At 49.5% G+C, this 14845-nt stretch overlaps 2 protein-coding genes across 2 annotated transcripts in view; one reads left to right on the top strand and one right to left on the bottom strand.

Moving 5' to 3' along the window:
- LOC133355844 (cytochrome c oxidase subunit 4 isoform 1, mitochondrial-like) overlaps positions 1-14845 on the top strand; it is a 554855-nt gene that overhangs the window by 295605 nt on the left and 244405 nt on the right. The window lies entirely within an intron of this gene.
- The window catches only part of LOC133355800 (Wilms tumor protein 1-interacting protein homolog), a 70877-nt gene that overhangs the window by 51052 nt on the left and 4980 nt on the right, over positions 1-14845 (bottom strand). The window contains exon 2 of the mRNA XM_061573171.1: positions 6676-7631. Within this exon, the coding sequence (XP_061429155.1) occupies positions 6676-7631 (956 nt within the window). The remainder of the gene's footprint in view (positions 1-6675; positions 7632-14845) is intronic.

The raw sequence follows: 14845 nt of genomic DNA, 5'->3' as shown, positions 1-14845 counted from the left end.
GGAGGCAGCGGTGAGGGTTAGTGGATCATGACACACAGATGTTGCGAAACTCCCATAACGTAGGCGTCGATGAGGTGCCGTCGCCTGCCTCCTCGAGAACAAGGCGGTACAGCCAGTGCGGACCAATCTCCTGTCCTGTTTGTATGGGATAGAGTGTTGCCCCCTCGCACGAGAGGGGTTTTCTCCGGGTGCTCCGATCCGCTCTCACATGTATGAAAACCCGTTGGTCGGCCAAGTAAATCTGAATATGAAAACACAACGCTGGACTACGGTAAATGAGACTTTCCTGGGTAAATCTGTTACTATTATTTTTAACAGAGCGTACCTTTCCAGCCATCATCACCATTGCTCATATCCCTTGTTCAAGCCATTTCTCACCCCACTGACCCACCACGCCCTATACCAGGGGTCAGCAATCTGCGGCTGCGGCTCCACAGGTTGCCGAACCCTATAAGGGCTGCTGCTTCGTGACCGTTAATACATTTATTGAGGACCCACGCCGCCTCGTATTGAGCACACGCGCTTCGGGGCTCGAGTTTTTTTTTTTAAACCGAATTCGGAAAAAAATGTCTCTTCTTGTTATTTTGGCTGCCGACCCCTGGCCCTATACCGACAGGGAGAGCGAAAAATGTAGCCCCAAAAGCCTCTTCTTCCGTGCGGGAACTCCCGCACTTCTGTCTTTGTGGACATCTCGGCCCTTCGGTCGCGAGCGTAAAATTATTTTACCAAAGCATCCAAAAGGGCGCCGCGATGGCGAAAATAACCGTGACGCAAGAACATTCCAACAGCCTGCACGGTGAAAAAACAGCCACGTCCCTCCCCCTCCCCTCCTCGGTGCGTTTAACGATCTTTATCGGCGAGTGCAAGTACAGGAAAACCTCTTAATTACGTCTGCATGCACGCGGAACCGACTGCTGTAACGGTTATAAGCTCACCGCAACTCTAACTGTGTGCGTACGTGTGTGTGGTGTTACATGGGTTTTCTTTTATACATTTGTCTGCACAAACAACGTGTATGGCTAAAAATAGTTGTGAATACAGTAGTGATGTGAAAATAGTCGATGTTTCCTGTGTTTGTTCTTCTCCATGTGGTACCAGAAAACTCTGGGCAAATATGAGCCGATGTTATCCATATCCCTTAACAGGGTTAGGCCACGTGGCAGTAGTTTTATTCCAAAATTCTTTGCCATTTAACCCCCCCCTGCTCACCACCCAACAAGATTGTCACGTTTTAAAAGATGTTATTTATATGTTGCAATATCGCAAGAAAATTCTGACCGATGGTTTAAGACCGAAGACTTTTCATGACTGCATTGAACATCAACCTGCGACGTTCCTAAACCGTATCATTGCAAATGTGACAATCTTTTTAACACGTAGGCTTTCGCGACCAATGTTATTCATAATCAACGATTTTTGGGTTTAGATCGCGTTTATTTATAAATGTATCGTAACAATAGCCTGATTACTAATCTAGTATATAATTACAATCACTCCCCCCTTGAATCTTTGCACCTGATGAGTTAATGAGTTAATGATGACGTCACCCTGCTGCTGCTCTATATAAGAACGGGAGACACAGGAGAGCCTCACCATTCTGGCGAATTGCCCGATGATGCTGATTGCAATTACCAGCGAAACGTCGTACTCAAATTGTAAATGTTGTTGCTTCAACACACCGGTGGGCTAAAGCAGTGAACTATTTGTCTTTGTCAACGTGACACATTTTACTGATTGGCCGTGTCGGGTGGTGGAGGGTTACGACACATTTATAAATAAACGCGATCTAAACCCAAAAATCGTTGATTATGTGACAATCTTGTTGGATGGTGGAAGGCATAATGAAAAGAATAAATCTACTACAAGGCTGCCATCTTCCACTCGCATCCACCGCACAAACCATGGCAGCAGATGCAGATACCCGATGCACAAATGGAAAATTAAAAACTCTCCAGGAGCGGTGCGACCGTTGGTCATCCGGAACGACTCGATGTCTGATCCACAAATATACGAAGGAGGAATCGCGGCGACACATCGCACCGCTGCTCCGGGCACGGTCGTCCGTCTGGCTTGACCACCTGAATGTAACGTTGCAGTTGTTGCTCTGCGTCGAAAGAAGAAGATCTGAAAATCTGATCGAAGACAAAGGAGCTGTAACCCTGCGAGGAGAGGGGTGGGGCCTTGCGCCCCCTCGAGGCGGCCAACTACATTAAGGTGGCGGAGGGAATAAACAAAACGAGATTCGCAACTTTCAAGTTTCTTTTGTTTGACCGCCTGCAAACGCAAAGAGAACAGGACGAGTCTCATTTGCAAGAGTCACCTGGACGTTGGACTGGACCTGCTGTCGATGAGAACGCCGGCAAGGCTGCAAAGGTCTCTGTGACCCAAAGAGTAATTTCAAGTTCAACTTTACATCATCCGCATTCTTCAGCATCGACAAACAAATGGCGCACCAAAGGGTTTTGTAAATCTACAGTTAAAGGTGCAGTCCTGCAACCGCTTGCACACGCCACTGCTGTCAGAAGATCCTCCCGCTCGAGATGAGCTCCAGAGAGGGTGTTTGGCCTACTCTTCCACGCCGAAAACAACAAAAACCTAAACCTACAGCACGCGACTGAAATGCTTTAAAACTTGCCCGCAAAGTGCAAGGTGTCACGCACAAACCGAAATCACGGTGATAATTCAGAACGGCTTCCGAGACGCGAGCCCAATCCGGGCAACTTTGTCGTAGGCAGCCGCTTCCAACATCAGTGAGAAAATAATCAACGCACATCACCGATAACATCCTAACCCTAACCCTGGCTGGTCCAGCAACATTCGTTTAACAAGTCTGTTGGTGTACGGTGCTTTTTTTCTGGAATACTTTGCAGTTTTTTCCTGGATTTTTCTGTCTGCGCATAGTCACTTTAAGATGTTTTCTTGTTCATGTTTTTGTTTTTTGTTTGTTGCGGTTGCACCCGATTCAAGAGCCAAATGGCTCACAGGGCTATACCAAATAAATGAAACTGAGACCCAGAGGGTCAAAACTCATTCGGGAGTTTTCTTGCTTCGAACGAATGCTGATGCTCGATGTTTTCGGTACTGAAAACCCCAATGGGCGGGATGACTGAACAAACGTGTTATTCGTACGCGAGAACATAAAAACCGAGGTATGTTTATATTTAGTATTATCCATCATTCTCTCCAACAACCAAAAATGCTAAGCTGAAAACACACAACGTAACTGATATTTGGCCAAACATCCTCATGCTGAAAAATTACCTGCAAATTCTTCAATCAGGATTACAAACGGCAACATCGGCCTATTACCGCCAAACTCATTTGGCAGGCCCCTCCTGAAAATGAGTTTTGAGACTCAATGAGGATTTCCCTGGTAAAACCAGCTTAATGTACGTGTGTGTGTTGAGCTTATTTCGCACAGTACGTAGCCAACCGTGCTCATCAGATGAGTGGGAGATGATAATAACGAGTTTACATCCAATTTAACATGGTCTGTGATGACGTGAGTGGTGGCTCTGGCTGATAACAAAAAATATGTAGGACACAAGTTCCTCAAAGTGAGTCCACGTGGGTGATAATCTTTGGCCAGGCTTATCAGTGCGAGGGAAGCTCCCACCACATCCTGTTTGTGACGCAGCGCCGGGGCCATGCCTACGCAACGCGCGGCTGCGAGGAATGACCGCCGTGCAACTCATCCTTCGGCACTAAGACGTGACGAATAAATCTGAAGGAAATGCCCAGACATCTTGGGATGGCGAGTCGTATGGTTGGTGGGGGGGGGCGAGTGATACGCGCACCGCTACCGTAACCTGCACGATGGTGGGTGGAGACTTCCACTAGGCCTATCGAAATGTTGCGTGCGCAACATTTGCGATGCTGCGGTGAGGAACAGGATAAGCTTAGTGCCCTCCAGTATCTTTCCTCCGCCACGATGAGACTGTGACCTGGAGAGGGGGTTAGCTTCCAAACGCCTCTTTAAATCAGCGGGCGACACTGCTGCCGCTGTTGGCAGTGGTGCGCAATCACAACAACGCTATCCGAAAGAGGAAATTACATATGAAGAAGGGCTGTTGCCCAAAACTTCACCGATAAGGTCTTTTTTGGTCTACGTTACTTGCAGCCTCTATGTGTGTCGTTTAGCACATCACGGTTGAGATGAGATGGTCAACTAAAATAAAAAAACTACATTTTTTTTTACTCAATAAAATTTTTTTATTTTACCAGTAAAGCCCACTGAACCACAATAGGTATTTTTGAGAAGCAACCTGGCCACAAATGATAGCTCAACGAAGTGAATTATCATCGCATGAAAATAAATAGCAGCCAAATACTCTAAACGCGTGATGTTGATTATGAATGTGGAGGGAAAAACAGGAGAATCCCGAGAAAAATTCAAGCGACCACAGGGAGACCATGCAAACTCAAAATATACAGCAGGCGTCAGTGTCGGGATCGAACCCACAACCTCCTGTATACCAGGCGAGGTACCAAGCGCACCGCTTCACAGTGGGCAGTGCGCAGCACACACACACACACACCCATCCACGTTTGTGAAGTGCAACCGGCAGGCACGGTACACGCTGCGTTATCTCTGCCACTTGCGCTACAACGCGCCGCATAGTTCTACACTTGTGAACACTAAGCATTTTATGCGTGGTGCACAGAGACACGCACGCGCACACACACACATACAAGCGCGTGTATTATTTCAAGGCATGCTTGCAATGCGCGCAGTGGAAGGAAGGCGTTACAAAGCTTCTCTGAACGTGTCGTCCACTGTGCGCGCAGACTGCATGTTACGTAAAGATCGACAGCGCTATGGAAACGACGGCAGCAAATAGAAAATGGTCCAAGTTGAACATCGTCATCTAGAGGGTTGATCACACGTGGTAATAGCGGTAGTCAAAAGCATGTATGTTGAACTTCCTTCGCACTGTACGTAAGCCAACTGTGCGAATCGGAGGTGCGGGGGAAGGACAACAAACTATGGGTAGTGTTGAGTCCATGGGCGGTGGTTGAGTCTATGGGCGGTGTTGAGTCTATGGGCGGTGTTGAGTCTATGGGCAGTCTTGAGTCTATGGGCAGTCTTGAATCTATGGGCGGTGTTGAGTCTATGGGCAGTGTTGAGTCTATGGGCAGTGTTGAGTCTATGGGCAGTCTTGAGTCTATGGGCGGTGTTGAGTCTATGGGCGGTGTTGAGTCTATGGGTAGTGTTGAGTATATGGGCAGTGTTGAGTATATGGGCAGTGTTGAGTCTATGGTGCAGTGTTGAGTCTATGGGCGGTCTTGAGTCTATGGGCGGTGTTGAGTCTATGGGCGGTGTTGAGTCTATGGGTAGCGTTGAGTCCATGGGCAGCGTTGAGTCCATGGGCAGTGTTGAGTCTACGGGCAGTGTTGAGTCCATGGGCAGTGTTGAGTCCACGGGCAGTGTTGAGTCTACGGGCAGTGTTGAGTCTATGGGCAATGTTGAGTCTACGGGCAGTGTTGAGTCTACGGGCAGTGTTAAGTCTACGGGCAGTGTTAAGTCTGCGGGCAGTGTTGAGTCCATGGGCAGTGTTGAGTCTACGGGCAGTATTGAGTCCATGGGGGGCAATGTTGAGTCTACGGGCAGTACTATGTCGGTTGTGATATGCCGTCTCCTCCGATCGTAATGCGCAGTTGCAGGTGGGAACTCGTTCGGACACGCGTGGCACGCGAGCGTTGCGAGAAAGGAAATGCCCATCGGTAATTTACTGACGGCTGGCCACTACGTGACGGGGTCGTGCAGAAACAATGCAAGGCAGGAGGCCTCTCGCACGTCACAAAGGAGGGAAGCAGACAAAGGGGCCCCGAGTGATCTGTGGGACGTGCCAGAGGAGGGGTCCCAAGTGACTCACAGGTGCCACGAGGGGTCCACGCAGCGTGCACTGCACGAAGGTTACGATCCACGTCCAAGCCGATTCCACCACAGCCCTTAGACCGATGGAACCCAATGGGTTTTTTTTATAATTTAATTCCCTGCGATTCGTGACGGCACATAGCAAACGTTGTGCCACAGTCGGCTATTTGCCATGTGTTTTGCTTGGAAGGGAAAAGGGGGGTTTGTTTTTGGTAATTTTTCTCCAGTTGAATGGCAATTGCGCTAATCGGCATCAAATCAAGAGACAAAGTACCCATTCGGATCTCACAAAGCAGCGCAAAAACTCTTCAAGTGAGATAACGGCCTGCGAAAGCGGACACCCTAGAGCTGCCTCTGAAATCCCTTCAAGTGACCTCTGGTTCACACAATAGAGAACAGCATCTTCTCACCCCACTCGTCAACAAACTGATATTTTAACTCTCAGAGAGCTGGATTTTTTTTTACTAAAGTAAGAGCAGAACCAATTTTAAGCAATGGATTTTTTGTTGTTGTTGTGCGGTTATTGGCAACCGAGCTATGAACATCACATTCGCTACAGTTGAGAAGCCGGTTTAATCACAGGCACAGCTGCCTGAATTCAAAGCCAGGACCCTTATTTATCGGTGCCAGCTCGACGCTCTTGACCTCTGAGTCACTCGGTAACCTTCGGACCATCACCTTGTGAGAATTCTTATGAACGTACGCATTCACTCGTTCACTTGCTCAAGACCTCGCGCCTTTCATTTTCCCCACCGGCGTCACAGTGGCCACAGCACGCGGGGCGGCTCCGTCGGTACCTGACATCGTGAGCGGGTGGGCGGCGTAGGCCTTCTGCTGGCTGAACGGCGTGCACGCCAGCATCTGCGCCGTCTCCACGGGAACGGGCACCGCCTCCTCGTGGCCCAGCGAGGAGCGCGGTGATGGCAGCTGCAGCTCGGGGTAGCCGGCGCCAGAACCCCGGGAACTGCGCGAGCTGTGGCTCGACAGACTTGAGCGCGGGCTGACCACGGCGTGGAACGGGTGCTGGTACTGTTGCTGCTGGTGCTGCTGCTGGTACTGCTGCTGGTACTGCTGGTGCTGCTGCTGGTGCTGCTGCTGCTGCAGCTGCTGCAGACCCACGTGTCCGGCACCCGCGTGGAGGCCGTGCGGCACGCGGAAGGCGTCGAAGTCGCCCGTGTAGTTGGTGTAGCTCTCGCGCGGGCTGACAGCGTGCGAGTACTGGCTGCCCGTGCTGGAGCGCGGGCTCATCGCGGGGCAACGGTCGTCATAGCCCATGCTGATCCCGCTCGTGCGGTTGCTGCCGCCGACCGTCACCGCAGCAGCCGCGGCCGCCGCGGCCGCGGCAACAGCGGCGGCCGCACCACCCGCCGCTTCCGCGGAGTGACCGATGAGGCTGGCGCGCGGGCTGGCCGGCAGCTCGCCGCCGTAGCCCAGGCTGGAACGGGCGCTGCCGGGGGCCGCGCCCGCCGCGTCGTCGCGCTGGCTCGCGTACAGAGAGCCCGGTGCCAGCACGAGGCTGGAGCGCGGGCTGGCGTACTTGTCGAACGGGCCCGTGTAGGAGCCGCGCGGGCTAGGCAGGCCGTGAGGATGATCGGACGGCTGCAGGCCCAGGCTGGAGCGAGGGCTGCCGGCGAGCCGAGGGTCCTGGAGTGACGAGGGGCCGCCCGGCATCGCCATTCCGTTGCCGCCGCCAATGCGCGTGGAAGTGTCGTAGGAGGCGCCCAGACTGGCGCGCTTGCTCTCCTGGGAATACCTGCGGAAGCCAACGCGCGGGTTGACGCGACGACGGTATAAATGGGATATTGGCAGTTGCGCAGGGTTCAAACGGTGCAAAAAACAAATACGCGCTTAAGAATGAGCCGTATTGATGAGTTTCGTAATGCTAAGGATACGTTTTAATGAGTGAAATCTCACGTGGACAGCACTGGCATCGCGGGACGCTTGTGAACTACTTACGGGGATAGAAAACGCCCAAACTTTTCTCAGACCCTGATGGTTTTAATATGTTTGTTTTCTGCCTAAGGTACCTGCAGACTCTACTTGTCTCGGAGCATTACGGTTGAGATGAGACGGTTTTGTTCGCAAGCGCTGCGAGTCTAGCGCACAGCAGAGCACGCTCCACCAAGGCCACCGCTCACAATGGGCAACACGCAGCACACACGTGCATCCACGTTTGTGAAGCGCAACGCGTGTGGCAGGCACGGTACACGCTGCGTTATCTCTGCCACCTGCGCTACGCACGCGCCGCATAGTTCTACACAGTGCACTTTTAAATCTAGATTGAAAAATGTTGAAAACTCATTTCTTTAGAACTGCTTTTTGTGTTTAGTTTGTTGTCCTTCCCTCGCACCTCTGATTAGCACGGCTGGCTATGTACGGTGCGAAAGAAGTTCAACATACATACACACACTTGTGAATTCTGTACATTCGCCCAAACAAAACATAGGTATGTTCACATTTAAAAAATGCTCCTTTGTACAGAATGTACGATATGTTAACAATAGCGGTGTCTTTTAAACAACAATTTTCAAGAGGAGTGGAGGATTTTAACTCACGAGTTAAAGCCACCGTTTACAGGAAGTTGTAAACCAAAACGACTATCTAGGCCAGGGGTCGGCAACCAAAATAACAAGAAGAGCCATTTCTTTCCAATTTGGTACAAAATTCAGTATTTCAAGAGCCGCAATGCATCTGAGTACATACGTACATATCGTCAAGAAGCAGCCCGTAAAGAGCCGCATGCGGCTCCGGAGCCGTAGGTTGCCGACCCCTGATCTAGGCATTTCTTTGCAGCAATTGAAATGGACATTACCAGCATGAGGTGGGTGGTTGCCAATGTTCAAACAGGTTCTGTCAATGGCTAAAGCACAATTCTTAAATCTTCTCATTTCAGTTTCACCTTTCAAGGGTGGTAATGACACCAAATCACAAATGGACGTCTCAACTGGCCAGACACTGTGCAGTTTGCCTGCAGTTGAGCAAGACCCTCCAAGCTGCAATCAAACCTTCTGCTGGAGGGCCATCGATTCACGCAAAGCAGTGGCCGGGATTAAACCCAGGTTCTCAGAGCTGTTTACTCAGTCGCTGCCGGAGGGAGTGCAAGCCATAAGCTTCCCTTTCAAACGCCAATGCCTCACGAAATGGACAAAACCCATTTTTGGCTTCGAAGAGGCGCTCCGTCGCAACAAAGTAGAACGTGAACAATGGCGACGTTTCCTGTTATTACTGCTTAAAGTATTCTCCGTAAAATGGATTACTGTTAATAAAAAAAACAACCGTGCCATACTGTGTGTAGAAGGCAGTATTTTAGAACACACAGTGCACTTCACCCAACATATATGTTCCGCTTGCACATACCGCAATTTTGCAATGTATATAAAAAAAACTTAAAACACAATCGCAAATACTACCTCGCCTGGTATGGAGGAGGTCGTGGGTTCGATCCTGACCCTGATGCCTGCTGTGTATTTAGAGTCTGTGTGTCTCTCTCTCCCCGTGATCCCGTGGCTTTTTCTCTGGGTCCTTCGGTTTTTCCCTCCACATTTAGAAACAACATGCGTTTAGAGTAATTTGGCTGCTATAAAGGTCCACATGGTGATCAGCCACTTCGTTGTGTTATCATTTGTGGCGAGGTTGCTTCTGAATAAAGAGCTTCATAGCTAAGCGAGCCTTCCTTGGTTTAATAAAAAATTTCGATTTAAAGCTTTCGCGACTGCAGGAATTCATCTTCTTGGTTCTTTCGGTAAAGTCACGTAGAAGGGAAAAAATAAAATAATAAAAATAAAACATAATAAAATAATTCTCACGACGTTTCTGCCACAACGCAAGCAGCCGTCCTCAGGTGAAGAACAGGTCTGTCGGAAAGACAGCGTCAGACCTGTTCTTCACCTGAGGATGGCTGCTTGCGTTGTGGCCGAAACGTCGTGAGAATTATTTTATTATGTTATATTTATTTTATTATGTCCCTTCTACGTGACTTTACCGAAAGAACCAAGAAGATAATAAAAAAATGTAAAGTTTTATAGCTTCTAACGCTCAAGACTTTGACGACGTACTCTAGATTCCAGCGCGAAGCAAGCACCGCGAGAGTCGTGGGCCACGCTGGCTAACCCCTCGGCCCGCACGGATTTTGCTTTCACCTGGATTAACCCGACGCGGCCAGGTGTCTTGCCACTGAAGCGCGCTTTCCGTCCCTTCATTCACGTGTCAAAAAATCCAAAAACCGCAAAAACGCCGCCGAGCGCGCGGTAACCTTCATGCGGCGCGCTCCGTCAACTAGCACCAGTGAGAGATACCGCCGCGTGTATAGCTGCTGGCACAGAATGCGACGGATAAGCCGGCACCTGCACCGCGATTCGGGACCGGCCGTCGTGAAGCAGTTACATTACGTACGTAACGTTGAACTTCTTTCGCACCGTCACGTAGCCAATCGGAGGTGAGAGGGGGAAGGTGAAAAGTAGGATGCGAGGGGGGTAGGTGCTGTTAAATATCTAGGTGCCCTGTTTCCCCCTCCGAAACTTTGGTTGCACTCTCATTCGGGTGAGCATCGACTCGTACAAACCGGAGGTGCATGTCCAGTATGTTGAACTTTTTTCGCACCGTAAGTGGCCAACCATGCAAATCACAGGTGTGGGGGCAGGACAACAAGCTATGGGTCTCTGCGCGAGCCTATGGGTCTCTGCGCGAGTCTATGGGTCTCTGCGTGAGCCTATGGGTCTCTGCATGAGTCTATGGGTCTCTGCGCGAGTCTATGGGTCTCTGCGTGAGTCTATGGGCATCGCTATGCGTTTTCAGGTCATGCCACGCAGTCTTTGGCGGAGCAATGTCCTCCTCCTGCGACGTTGAGCGCCTCACGAATTCGGTCGCGGAAGAAGCAACCCCGGGCACGCGGACCGAAACGTCGGACGTCGTACCGGACGACTCGCGGTAAAATGTGGGAACGCACCGGAGGGTTATCGCACGGTACAACCACAGATGCCTCCACAGTAGCATCACACCGAGGTCACTCGCAAAGTTCCCTCAACTTCTTTGCCTCCTCACTTTAATAGCATTTTTTCTCTCCGGCTGCAACGCAGTTAGGATGCAATGCGCACGCCAAGATTTCTATTAAAAACTATGACAACTATTTAACTATTTTTTTTTATTTTACGAGGTCTAGTCCACTGAGCTACACAGCTCTTTTTTAGACGCGACCTGGCCACAAACGATAGCTCAACGAAGTGGCTTATCATCGCGTGGAAATGTAAAGCAGGTAAACACTTCAAATGCATGTTTCTAAATGTGAAGGGAACAGCCGGAGGACCCGGAGAAAAATCCAGGCGACCATGGGGAATAACATGCAAACTCAAAAAATACAGGCAGGTGTCAGGGTTGGCATCGAATGCACGACCTCCTGCATACCAGGCGAGGGAGTAAAGTGAGACAACCGATTTGTGTAACTCCAGTTCCCTGACCACCTACACCGGATACACCCTCGCCACCTCAGACCCTCTCCATTCCCGCTGCACTTTAAAGGCTCCACCCATCCGCAAATTATGCTCACTTTTACCATGACGGTAAAAAATAATGTTTATACAACTTCTCCAGCTGTCTGCATTACCGCATATCTTGCATCGCCGTTAATCGACAATCGACCGCGGCGCGACACGGTCGCCGCTCGACACAGCGCAGCTGCACCGGCCGCCTGCTTTGCCAAATTTACGGAGGCACCGCAGAAAATGACTGGGGGTTGGCGGGGGGTGGAGCGTGACGGCAGCTAAGGTTAGGTCAAAGGTGTCGCGACTATCAGCGACGTGCAGCATTTACAACACTCGCCGTAGCCAGGCTATCGCTTCGGCAGCAAACTCGGCACACGTGCCCGCTCGACGCGTTATCGCAACGCAAAACGTGCCAGCCGCTTTTGCAGCGCCTGACAAGGGAGGGGGGGGCCGGCCCTCGGCGCCATCCGTAGTCGCGACGTTTCCTAAAGCACTGGCCATCCCTTCAGAATGAGAAAATGTCCATTTGTGCTGGAGGAATCCGACGTGCTACAAGAAGCTATATTTTTTTTGAAATGTCCAGTATCATCACAACGGTCGCATTGCCATGATGAGAATATTTTAGAATCGGATGCTTTCGTTAGACTGGAGGAGGAATCCGATTAGCTGCAAAGCTCTTTTTCACAGAAAATCTGGCTGTGACGGTCCCACTCTTTTTCACAGTTGTCCAGTAGGGGCACGGGGTCAGAATGTTACAACAACAAACGATACAAAAACACGATAGGAGTGCAAAGTATAGGAAAGGTCAACAAAATCACTTTAAAAAAATAAAAATAAACTATTATTTATCTCATCAGGTAAAGCCACTGAGCGATCAACTTATTTTTCAGAAACTACCTCGCCACAAGCAATAGCTCGAAAAAAGTGGCTTGTTACGTGGAAATTTATAGCAGCAAAAATAATCGAAATAATCCAAACACATCACTCCTCACAAAAGCAGGTGCGCCCCATGGCGAACGCGATCGCAGCAGTGGTCACGAGCGACGGTCGAATGCCAGCAGATTTATTATAAAAGCAGATGGTGTAAGCTCTCTACAAAGTAAACGCTACTTTGATCCGAATGCAAATATTTTTGGAGAGAGATAAAAATCTGAAGCGTATTTCAGTAAAATGGTGAGACATATGATTGTGAAACTGAATTAAATGCTTATGCTCGTGTTAAAACTTGTTAAACAATTACTTCAGAAGATTATTGTTGACAAAATTCTACAACTATAAACAACCTTTTCTATTTACGACAATTATACGGTGTAAAGTTGAACGCAAATGACCAGTAACGTGACATGCATGTGTAACATGCACCGTACGGAGCTAACATTTAAAACAAACATTTTAAAAAACCAACTTCAGGGCATCATGGCCAAATAACTCTACATTACTGATCACAAAGAGTAACAAAGAGAACAGAATCGTTTTGAATTTAAGAGGCTAAACAATCTCAATTTAAAAAAATCTCCCCAAAGATCAACTTTTACACGTTTCACCCTCGGGGGTAGGGAATGTCAAGTAACAGCGGAATAACAATAACAAAAGTCACCATCACGTACACGCCCTCGGCACCAGTGAAAGGGAGCGAGAGAAAGGGGGCACGCGAAAGGTGAGAGCCGTTTTCAGTGCTCGTACGATGCGCGAGGGAAAGAGCCCAAGCCTAGCATAACGTGTGATGCTCACACATACTCTTACCTATATAGCCCCTTGTTACAGCAGCTCTTTTGCCCACTTCAGCATTTGTTTCTTGCTGTGGTTGTCCCACCTGATGATGGACGCTTGTGTTGCGCCCGAAACGTCGTGATTTATTATTTTACTTCTATTATTACTTCTATTATTTTTATTTTTTACCTACGCGACTTTACCGAAAAAGCCTAAGAGTATGAATCCTTGCAGTCACGAAAGCTTCAAATCTAGAATGCTCACACATCACAGAGCACCCGGTGGCCCAAGGGCGGTCTGGGCAGGCTAGCCACCTTTAAACATTCCTGTGTCAGTGAGCGAGGCTACAAGGGGATGATGGCAGGGGGGCAGGGGGCAGCTCACTGCTCGCAAACAGCCTCGTGCCTCCAGCCCAAGGCGTGACTTCTCAGCTATTAGCCCTGACCAGGTCCAGGTTACCTTCATCTTTCAAGGCTCCACCCTATCCGCATATTATGCCTCGGTAAGGTCAACAACTCTGCTGCTGCTGCTGGTCAGGTCAAAGGTTGCTCCCGTCTCTCTCCTGATCAATTCATTCTTTCTCCTGCTTTGGCCACGGGTGTCAATTTTTTGGGTTTTGTTTGCCGACATCACAGCGGGTATATCTTGCAATCCACGTGAGGTTTTCTGTCCAGGTCCAAAGGGCTGCTCTTGGCCAAAGCGGCTGTACGGGCGAAAACCGTCGGCTCTCCCCGCTTCCACGAAAAACTCACTTCAATGAGTGTCCATGGTTCAGGCCAAGTGCTACTCTCCCTGCGGAGGAATGCAGCTCTGCCCAGTCCACTACCATCAACCACTGGACTCATTTGAAACCCTTACTGCTCGCGCTGAACAGTTTGGTGACTAATGCATGGAATAATTGCCAACGCTTGGGGCTGGCCAACTCCGCTAATATCCTTGTCCAAATATCCTATACACTGTATTGTTAGCTCTGGTGGTATTAATCCACAAAACTAAAAGTAACTATTGACTGTTGTTGACACTTTGCGTACACCGAATGCACGCCGGTGTTATAAAGTCAGTTGTGAGCGCCATTTGCCGAGAGAGAGAGATCTCACTTAAAAAATATTCAATTTTAAATATTCAGCCGTTTCGTTTCGACAAAGAAACCCCGAGGTTGTTGGAGCAATGCCCACAATGGGAAAGCCCGAAGCAGTGGAAGGGGGATAAACGAGGGCGATGGTGGTCAACGGACGAATCGAATCTCAACGTTTATTCACGACACCACCATCCATCGTCGTCATCGTCGTCAATCAACGACGACGTTCTCAAACGGAGATGAACACGAATAACAACACACATACTGACTCCGACTTTTCAAGTTCCCCCCCACCCACCCCAAACCCCGGTTCACTAACTTGCGGAATATGCAGACTGTGCAATCATGGCATCAGCGAAACGGAATGTGACAGGGAGGGTGGGGGGAGGAATGGGAGAACATTTCAACAAATGAGTGAGCGGGGTACGACAATTTCTTTTTTAACGGCCGCTAATTAAATGTTGTGAGTTCCAGGATCAAAACCCGAGAGTAATTTCTCGACACAGGAACTCCAAAATAGCCAACGCTCGGCAGGTCACATCAGAGTCACAGTGTACAATAAATGCTCTCAGTATAGCCGGGCCAGCACAGCTGGTCATATACACGTGACCCGATAATTAGATAATCAGCACCGCTAACGATAACTATCATGATAATGGGGGGGGGGGGGGCACAATTATCATAGTGTCGCGGTGACGTAAA

The sequence above is a fragment of the Lethenteron reissneri genome, chromosome 52 (genome assembly GCF_015708825.2).
Source record: "Lethenteron reissneri isolate LAM-NWPU_2019-01 chromosome 52, ASM1570882v1, whole genome shotgun sequence".
NCBI lineage: Eukaryota > Metazoa > Chordata > Hyperoartia > Petromyzontiformes > Petromyzontidae > Lethenteron > Lethenteron reissneri.
This window is presented reverse-complemented; position numbering and strand designations above follow the sequence as displayed.